The sequence below is a fragment of the Chanos chanos genome, chromosome 12 (assembly GCF_902362185.1).
Source record: "Chanos chanos chromosome 12, fChaCha1.1, whole genome shotgun sequence".
NCBI lineage: Eukaryota > Metazoa > Chordata > Actinopteri > Gonorynchiformes > Chanidae > Chanos > Chanos chanos.
In genome coordinates this window covers 24341656-24351917 of record NC_044506.1, presented here as the reverse complement: position 1 = coordinate 24351917, position 10262 = coordinate 24341656, and the positions used below count along the sequence as shown (strand labels likewise).

Below are 10262 nucleotides of genomic sequence, written 5' to 3'. Positions count from 1 at the left end.
ATGTTTCCTCATAAGCACAGTTTTCCGTTTCCATTCCCGATTCCTGGATGGGACCCAGACACTAACCCCTGGGATGAATCCCTGTATCCACCGTTCAAGTCGGCGGAGCTTACGCGTAGGCATGGTAGGAGACATATTTTATCCACGGTAAATTATAATGTAATTTTCCATTGCTAATGTTTAACTTTGAACTGATGGCTATATAGGTAACCCTCCCAGAGTTCGCCTCACGAGCGATAGCCCAGCGATGAGCGGCTCGTGCATCACCTTCACAGCCGCGCTCGAGTACCCGAAGTGCCAGAGAGAAGATGCCAGCGGAAATCTTGTGTATGACGAACACTGTGACGACGGTATGGAGGCCTCAGGTGCTTCTCACACACTCCGCTATGGCATCACACTGATACCGTCAGGCTGGGCAAAATAATCAGTTTAGCTTTTATACTTCTGTCTCATCGTTAAACTTGCATTATAATACATACATATGAAATAAGTTGTTCAGGAACCAACAAATATGGTCTGATAACCATATTTGGTCACCAATTAACTGCGAGAAGAAAAAGAACAAAATTTCCTGAACTTCCTGAGGGTCTGTCTGGCTTATTTCGCCCTAGCCAATGGACAAGTGCGGTCTGGATACGTCTATAACTGGACCTCATGGCTGGATGACTACGGCTTTGGGAAGTGCGCGGATCTGAAGCGTTGTAACGTGTTTCCCGATGGAAAACCGTTTCCACAGAGCAACGACTGGAGGCGCAGAGGTTACGTCTATGTGTGGCACGCGATGGGTAATAATTTGATCATTTGTCTGCTCGTGCAATCCTCCGTTTGCCAGTTGTTTATTTAGTTCTCATTTCCTCTTATTCATTCATCAGCCAAATAAAAGGACTTCATTTCTTTATTTTCCCATCACTCTCCTCTTCTTCATCATTACATATATATATATATATATATATATATATATATATATATATATATACACACACAGTATATATGTAACTTTTGTAAACTTAATGCAGTCATGATTAAATCTGTCCTCATTTAGTTTCTCTCTCTCTTTCAGGGCAGTATTTTGAGACGTGCGATGGTTCATCATCCAGTATAACTCTGAACACTACCAATATGACCTTTGGTGCTGGTGTGATGGAGGTCATGGTCTACAGGAAACGAGAACGCAGAAAGTATAGTCCTCTGTCTACTGACAGCACTGTTTTTTTCGTTACAGGTCAGTCTCTCTCTCTCTCTCTCACACACACACACACACACACACACACACACACACACACACACACACACACACACACACACACAGAGTCTCTAAGTGATATTACAGTAACTCTCTCTCTCCAAACAGATAAAATTCCACTGGCCGTGAATATATCTCAGAAAGAGGCAGTAAACATTACTGCCAAAAACACTTTCATGAAGAATTTCGACATCATCTTTAATGTCCAGGTTCACGACCCCAGTAACTACCTGAAAACCGCTGCAGCTATTGACTTTATCTGGGACTTCCATGATGGGAATCAACTCATCACCCACAGCAATGTAGCAACTCATGCCTACAGCACTCTTGGCAATATTACCATCAAGCTAATAGTGGAGGCAACGTTCCGTATTCCCTGTCCTCCACCAACTCCTACACCCATGCACTTTACACAACCACACACCACAGGTAAATACACACACATCATTTACAATTTGGCATTTAGCAGACATTTTTAACCAAAGTGACTTACAATAAGTGATGCACACACACAGCACACACACTGTATTTAATAAGGAGACTTTCATAAAGGGAAGTGACTGTGATTAAATAATAACCACATAAAGGGTTGGGATCTAAGGTTCATTAACATTATGTTTGTGTTGTCATTAGCAGCAGCCACACTCCCTCCTGGTACTCATGCCATCACTAGCAAAATAGAGACAACGCCCAAAGGTGAGACTGAGTGTCACACATTAAGCTTGTAACTGATGATGTTCTTTCACTGGCTGTAAAATTTAAGTATCATAACACTATTTATAAAATGTTAATGTGAAGACGACATTACCCCTGGGTTCAGCACGTCCTGCTCCAAAACACTTTCCGTAACGATTCAGGGCCTTGACCATTATCTTTATCTGTATTATCTGAGTTTAATCAGGTGTTTCAGAGCAGTGAGTCAGTGAGCAGTGAGTCTAACATGAGCAGTGAGTCAGTGAACAGTGAGTCTAACAGGATCAGTGAGTCTAACATGAGCAGTGAGTCAGTGAACAGTGAGTCTAACAGGATCAGTGAGTCTAACATGAGCAGTGAGTCTAACAGGAGCAGTGAGTCAGTGAACAGTGAGTCTAACATGAGCAGTGAGTCTAACATGAGCAGTGAGTCAGTGCGTCAGTGAGTTTAACAGGAGCAGTGAGTCTAACATGAGCAGTGAGTCAGTGAGCAGTGAGTCTAACAAGAGCAGTGCGTCAGTGAGTTTAACAGGAGCAGTGAGTCTAACATGAGCAGTGAGTCAGTGAGCAGAGTCTAACAGGAGCAGTGAGTCAGTGAGTTTAACATGAGCAGTGAGTCTAACATGAGCAGTGAGTCAGTGAGCAGTGAGTTTAACATGAGCAGTGAGTCAGTGAGCAGTGAGTTTAACATGAGCAGTGAGTCAGTGAGCAGTGAGTCTAACAGGAGCAGTGAATCAGTGAGTTTAACATGAGTCAGTGAGTTTAACATGAGCAGTGAGTCTAACAGGAGCAGTGAGTCAGTGAGCAGTGAGTTTAACATGAGCAGTGAGACAGTGAGCAGTGAGTCCAACAAGAGCAGTGAGTCAGTGAGCAGTGAGTCTAACAGGAACAGTGAGTCAGTGAGTTTAACATGAGTCAGTGAGTTTAACATGAGCAGTGCGTCAGTGAGTTTAACATGAGTCAGTGAGTTTAACATGAGCAGTGAGTTTAACATGAGCAGTGAGTCTAACATGAGCAGTGAGTCAGTGAGTTTAACAGGAGCAGTGAGTCTAACATGAGCAGTGAGTCAGTGAGATTAACATGAGTCAGTGAGTCTAACATGAGCAGTGAGTCAGTGAGTTTAACATGAGCAGTGAGTCAGTGAGCAGTGAGTCTAACAGGAGCAGTGAGTCAGTGAACAGTGAGTCTAACAGGAGCAGTGAGTCAGTGAGTTTAACATGAGCAGTGAGTCAGTGAACAGTGAGTCTAACAGGAGCAGTGAGTCAGTGAACAGTGAGTCTAACAGGAGCAGTGAGTCAGTGAACAGGAGTGTTGGGGGTAACGAGTTACAAAGTAACGTGTTTTACTGTAATTATGTTACTTTCCCCCATAATGAAATTAAAGCAGAGCATTACAGTTCAAATTTCAGTAATCACATTACGGTTCCTGGGTTATAAAAATATCCTGTCCATTACACATGCCTTTTCAAAAGAATGGGGTTTTTTTTGTGCTGAATATTTAAATTTAACTTATAAAACTGATAGTTCCGGTCCTGAGTGCTAGTTGGTCAATACAGTGTTCCAGCGATGTTAACACACATGATTATAGAAGCAGCTACGACGTGACACACACCTGTTCACATTAACTGTGTATCTATAATATGACTACCCACTGTCACTAAGGAGAGATTACCCAGTGAGAGCTTTGGTCCTTGACATTAGCTCCCATTAAACGGGACAAGACTGACAACTGGTTAGTTAGCTAGCTAGCAAGGTCTGCTACATTTGAGAAAACCTGAAAATACAGTGTAGCTAACCAGGACAATAATATGGAGAGCTTTAGTGTTACTTTTAATCACAAACTTTTAAACACGAGCGGTGAGTCAAACACCGTGTAACTGATGATGTTCTTTCACTGGCTGTAAAGTTTAAGTATCATTACACTATTTATAAAATGTTAATGTGAAGACGACATTACCCCTGGGTTCAGCACGTCCTGCTCCAAAACACTTTCCGTAACGATTCAGGGCCTTGACCATTATCTTTATCTGTATTATCTGAGTTTAATCAGGTGTTTCAGAGCAGTGAGTCAGTGAGCAGTGAGTCTAACATGAGCAGTGAGTCAGTGAACAGTGAGTCTAACAGGATCAGTTAGTCTAACATGAGCAGTGAGTCTAACATGAGCAGTGAGTCAGTGAACAGTGAGTCTAACAGGATCAGTTAGTCTAACATGAGCAGTGAGTCTAACATGAGCAGTGAGTCAGTGAACAGTGAGTCTAACAGGAGCAGTGAGTCTAACATGAGCAGTGAGTCTAACATGAGCAGTGAGTCAGTGAACAGTGAGTCTAACAGGAGCAGTGAGTCTAACAGGAGCAGTGAGTCTAACATGAGCAGTGAGTCAGTGCGTCAGTGAGTCTAACAGGATCAGTGAGTCTAACATGAGCAGTGAGTCAGTGAACAGTGAGTCTAACAGGAGCAGTGAGTCTAACAGGAGCAGTGAGTCTAACAGGAGCAGTGAGTCTAACATGAGCAGTGAGTCAGTGCGTCAGTGAGTTTAACAGGAGCAGTGAGTCAGTGAGCAGTGAGTCTAACATGAGCAGTGAGTCTAACAGGAGCAGTGAGTCTAACAGGAGCAGTGAGTCTAACATGAGCAGTGAGTCAGTGCGTCAGTGAGTTTAACAGGAGCAGTGAGTCTAACATGAGCAGTGAGTCAGTGAGCAGTGAGTCTAACAGGAGCAGTGCGTCAGTGAGTTTAACATGAGCAGTGAGTCTAACTTTTAAACACGAGCGGTGAGTCAAACATGAGCGGTGAGTCAAACATGAGCGGTGAGTCTAACATGAGCAGTGCTATGGGGCTTTCAGGAGCAGGATTAGGAAATACTGTATAAAAATGTTAAAATACAGATTACCTTTAAATTTACACGTGTTTAATGTCAGAGACGCTTCCTCATTTACAGACATAAAACATCAATCCTCTGTCATGTGAGCTATCCTCAATAATCCAAATGAAGGCGCTAGGACAGTGTAACTTTAATGATGTTTTGATTGCCAGTGTTTAAATTGTCCTGTTTTTTCCCCCAGATACCACTGCGCCACCTACTACACCCATCAAAACAACTGACTTAACCACAGAACCCCTCCAGACAGACACCATGCTGCCCCCTACTGGCACAGCAGCCACTGTTCCCGAGGCCAACTCCACCCATGCTGAGCTAACAGCTCCACCCATGACCAAACACAAACATCTGACAGGCAACGAGTGTTTCCGCTACATGTATGGAAACTTTGAAGACCAAATTATTATCATTGGTGAGTTTTGTTTTAATCCACTTCATTTCTGTGTGATTATTAACAAACACTAACTCATTACTGCCTCATTACTGCCTCTGAACGCATGTTCTCACAGAACCCCCAGCCAGCCTGCACAAAGTGGCAGCCAGTCGGATTGTCGAGGTGTCAGCAGCCAAACTGACCAACGCCACGGTGAATTTCCTAGTTACTTGCTTAGGCAGGTGAGCGACTCTGATTCACAGTAGCCTTAGATTCTCCCCAAACTGATCACTGTGCCTAGATAAAAGTTCCACCCTTCTCCAACCAGTAAGGTCCAGCTAAAACCACCCCAAATAAGTCACTAAGACAGGACAGTAAACTAAGTCAGAGGACAACCATGTTTTTCCAGATTTACTCTGTTTACCACTTCACATCTGACCTCTGTAGAGGCAGAGGGCTCCTCACAGCTCCACTAGAGTTCACAGTTAATATTGACATTTCTGACAGTAGGAGGATCATAATCATACCCATGTCCGGCTGAACTCACTCTTGTGCTCTCTGTCTCTATGTCTGAGCCAGTGTGCCAACCTCAGCCTGCACTGTCGTGTCAGATGTCACGTGCCAGCAGGTGAAGGACATCATGTGTGATGATGTGATCCCTCCCGCCAGCGGCTGCCAGGTCAGTCTTCAGCGCACCTTCCGTGAGCCTGGCACCTACTGCGTCAACATCACTCTGGCTGGCCTTAGAGGACTTATGCTTGCTACCACAACTGTGACCATCGGCAATAACTCTAACAAAGGTACAACTTTTTACACTCTTTCAACTTCTTTTTACGACTTAGCCATTCATTGACACCCCCTCCTAAATTCACACAGGAGTGTCAGATTCCCGAGCCGCTGAGGTGGTCCTGTCCTCCAGTGCGGTGTTGGTTGTCGTCTTTGCATGCATTGCCTTTATGGTGTATAAGTAAGTAGAAACATGAGCTGAACTGCACAGTCATACTCAAAAGTTTTCCTTGATCTGAGACTAAAGCCATTTTCACATATGAACTACGGACTATGTCCGCAGAATCAGGTTCTTATTTAGCCAGAAATTGCCCTTTCACACACGTTGCACACAACAGGAGACTGTCCATGTCAGACGTATTCTCACCTAATCGAAATTCTTCCTTTGGTGCAAAAAGTACACTGCAAAAAGGCTACTGACTTTTGTCTGACGATTTCAGCGTCGGCCCTTTTACCGACAGAAGTTCACCAGTTTCGTCGTCTCTCCAGTAAGAGATGTTTGCATTGGCGTCTTTGTTTACATGACCCTTGTTCACCCTCAGATGTTTGTGTTCTTCTGATTTTTAACACCAGTCGCGTGTTAAAAACGGACCATCATCTACTTTATTCACACATGGACTCAATCGAACTGGTAAAGTCTGTTTAGGGTCCGATCCGACTGATTCGGACATTTGTGTTCTCACATACAGCTCCTCCGGTTAGAGTTGAGATTATTTTAGGGTTGCACTGCATGTCTGAAAGGCACTTATACACGTCAGCTCCCACCCAGCCCTGGCCTGGCTTATACTCATGTTTGTCTATAGGTAGGGGCCTCTACCATATGCTGACTGCTGCATTCGTATCCGTCTTAAACATCATTCACACATGCAGCTTTACCTGTAAATGCTCCATTCATTTTCCAGAAAAGGGTCATGTGTTAATGCAAGCTGAAGTCAAAATTCCGGTAAATTTCTGGTAATTTTTACTCGGTTTTTCAGGAAAAACCTAGTAGTTTTTCCTGAAAAGTTCCGGATAGACTCAAGCAGGAATCAAGCTGCAACAGGGCTGGATAAGAGGATGAGGCTTTTATTGACGTGTTTGCTGTACAATGAGCTCACAGCGGGCTGAGCTGGGAGATTAAAATCAGTTAAAACACTAGTGAACCAGTATCGAATTTAACATCAGCTCTTTACAAAACATACTGTAAATTAATGACATTATTAGCAAATTGACTCCCACCAGAATCTGTTCGCACTGCATTTTGTTGTAAGCAAAGCGTATTTTGCTGCAAAGATTAGACTTCACGTCCAGGCTTTCTGGGATTTTCATGTCGAATGTGAACACATTTGTCCAAGTAATGTTCCAGGAACAGAGTGCAAGTGTGAAAGGGGGTATTGGCCAGCATTGCCTCAAGAATTTGTCTGGCAGTGTTCTGGGTCTTATGTGAACAGAGCTTTAGATAGATCAGGATAAAAGGGATGGCCTTTCATATAAAAAATTCTATCGGGGATGTGAGGACTTGCGTTCTTATTTTAAGCCGAGTTTCTGTTCCATTCCTAATGCTTGTTTTCATTTTCCAACTGTTTGGAGCAGACGGTATAAAGTCTATCAGCCCGTGAGACGCACACTGTTGGAGGACACCGAGGGCATTAGCAGTGGAGGTCGCCTGAGCAGGCTAAGAGCAGTGCTGTTCCCAGTCAATGAGGAAAGAAGCCATCTGCTGACGGAGAGGCACCGCCTGTAGGCAATGCCCAGCACCTGGAGAAACTTCTCTTAAGGGCTAGGCAGTGATAGTTTGGATTATGGTAAATGTTTTATAGAGTTCTCAATTCACAAATTACTAAAGTCAAATAAAAAACTTCACCTTAATAACTTCACATTTATTTTGTGTATTTCAAAGAATATTGGTTCATACCTTTGTGACTGAGTTTCTGTGGAAGCAGAATGAGAACTCAGACCTCTTCAAAGATGTGTGTGAAGAGGGCCAGTGAGATTAAGTGCATGGAGTGGAAGGATCTCTCCAAACTATACACTCTGAAGTGCTTTGGTTTGATAATTAGCCACATTTTTGCAGTAGCTTTAACACACTTTTTCTGTGACTGAGAGGAGTATGTATTGCATGGTTTTGATGTTTAGAGACCTGCAGTAATCATCTGACTTAAACTCTCTGAATTTAAATAAGAGCACTTATGTTACCCCGGTATATTACTAATTTTATTTGCCAAGCTGCAATCTGACTAAACCATTTAAAGCCTGCTGGAGAATACTGTAATTCTGCTAATAAACAGACATCTAAACCAAATGGCCCAGAGAACTCTTTCAGGACAGGAGAGACCTTACACTCTCAGATCTAAATCTACTCATTTCACACACCACTCTTATCCTTAACATTCAGCCTCCAGGTCCACAATTGCACAATCGGCAAGGTCACCTCCCTCCATATGCGCGCTGGTACACCAGAGCAATATGGGTAATGCCTTAAACCCTCAGCCTGGTCAGGTGATCTAACCTGGAGGGGGAGGAGCTTGGTCAGGCTATCTAGCCTGGAGGGGGAGGAGCTTGTGAAAACTTGGGGCAAGGGAAAGAACACCAATGTGCAGCCATTAGGAGCCAACTTGACTTTTATTCATTTTTTCAGAGGCATTTGACAAGTGGAAGTGAGGGCAGGAGCAGGAGCACATTGTCAGAGATGTACCTCATGCTGAAATCAGACCACTTTTCCAAAACTGTTCCAACTCCTCAACTCCACACCACATTCCCACTGAAACATGACTCACCACGCAATACAGCCAAGGAATTCAAACGGATCAAATCCCAGCGAAAATAAGGAACGTAGAATCAGCAACACAAAGAAAAGGGAAAAGAACGGTGACTTTCCTTTTTCCTGTTTCATACAGAAACAGCTTTCCTCCATCATTAACTGGATCCCAAATTAAATATTTTGACAAATATCTATGCAAGAAAAAAATCCATTACACTGAAGCCACACCACAAAAAAGTCAATCTGCAGAAAGAAAAAGAACATTTTGAGGTTTTAAATCAGTTAGCAGAGAATACAATGCAGGCAAAATAAAATTCTTTAATTCACTCATCTCTCAATTCTAAGGATACATGATATCATTTTTATTTTATTTCTTTCAGTGGGGAAAGGGTAAGGGGGATATGATCCTAGATTCTAACAAATAGAAATATGCCTCTAATTCAAATATGTGTCTAAGAAGAGGTAGATCAAAAACTGTGTAGGAGAAAAGAAAAGATCAGTTGCGCCCCCTCCTGTCAGCACGAGGCGCCACAGCCATGCCCAATGCAGAGTTAATCGTTCGCCAGGGAGGTGAGGTATCGCTGCACGCGCTGGAGGTCCAGGCTGAGGCAGGAGGTGAACTGCCTTCAGTCCCCTCCTCAGCTGAGGTAGACGACGTTCTTTTACTAGTGTGGAAGCATGAATACACACAAGCTTTTAAACCACAATCAAATCATATTTACATTCGGCGTGAAAATGAAATTTGTTTGACTTTTATCTTAGTTTAAATTAATTCCCAGTCTAAAGTTCATCCTATTTTTGTCTTAAAACAAACAAACAAACAAACAAAAAAACCCAAACAAAAAAAACCACACAGTCAACTGAAACCGTTCTCACATCCATTGAAGTTTCTGCTGGTTATAACAGTGTCGTTATCTATTGCAAAACTCAAAGCATTTGAACAGTGTGTCTCCCCTGTCTTGCAACATGCAGTGACTGCCTCCAAACAGCACATGAAACCTGGCATGACTACAGACAGCTCGCAAATCAGCCGGCCCACCAGGCCAGCAACCTGACTGACAGAAACCCGGTCAGGCTAGATTAACAGTCGATCTGGTACAGCGTGAATCCGGCTTTGTTACAGACGACAGGACCACAGTAAGGTGACCTGTGACCCCTACCTCTCCACACCCCTTTCCTAATGTAAATGAAACAAGTGAGAAATCAACATACCAATCCTAAGTTTGTCAGTGGAAATCCCAGACTACATGGCATCGCTGCAGAATGTACTGCTGGCATTATTCGGTATCTGCTCATTATTTGTTTGTGACATTTTCAGATGATATTGTTGCCTCAGAAAAGCTGAGGTGTTTTCTTCTGATGCTCCCACCAGTCATCAACAGTGGGTCCTGAACTCCGCTCACACACACCCCTGCTTTATGTACACAATACCCAACCCCCCCCCCCCCCCCCCCACAGGGGCGAAGCTCAGGATGGACCGGTTGGCTGCTGGCAATTTTAAATTTTCTTAAAAAAATAAAAATGTTCAAGAACTATTAGCTTTATAAAGTATA

The 10262-nt window shown here is 43.3% G+C and overlaps 1 protein-coding gene across 1 annotated transcript; it reads left to right on the top strand.

Moving 5' to 3' along the window:
• Positions 1-7692, top strand: gpnmb (glycoprotein (transmembrane) nmb). The gene is made up of 12 exons (XM_030789489.1): positions 1-124; positions 207-365; positions 612-785; positions 1061-1222; positions 1352-1672; positions 1877-1939; positions 3790-3807; positions 4995-5222; positions 5320-5425; positions 5763-5983; positions 6060-6150; positions 7542-7692. The coding sequence occupies exons 1-12, from the start codon at positions 1-3 to the stop codon at positions 7690-7692; spliced, it is 1818 nt and encodes a 605-aa protein (XP_030645349.1).
• The last annotated feature ends 2570 nt before the right edge of the window (positions 7693-10262 follow it).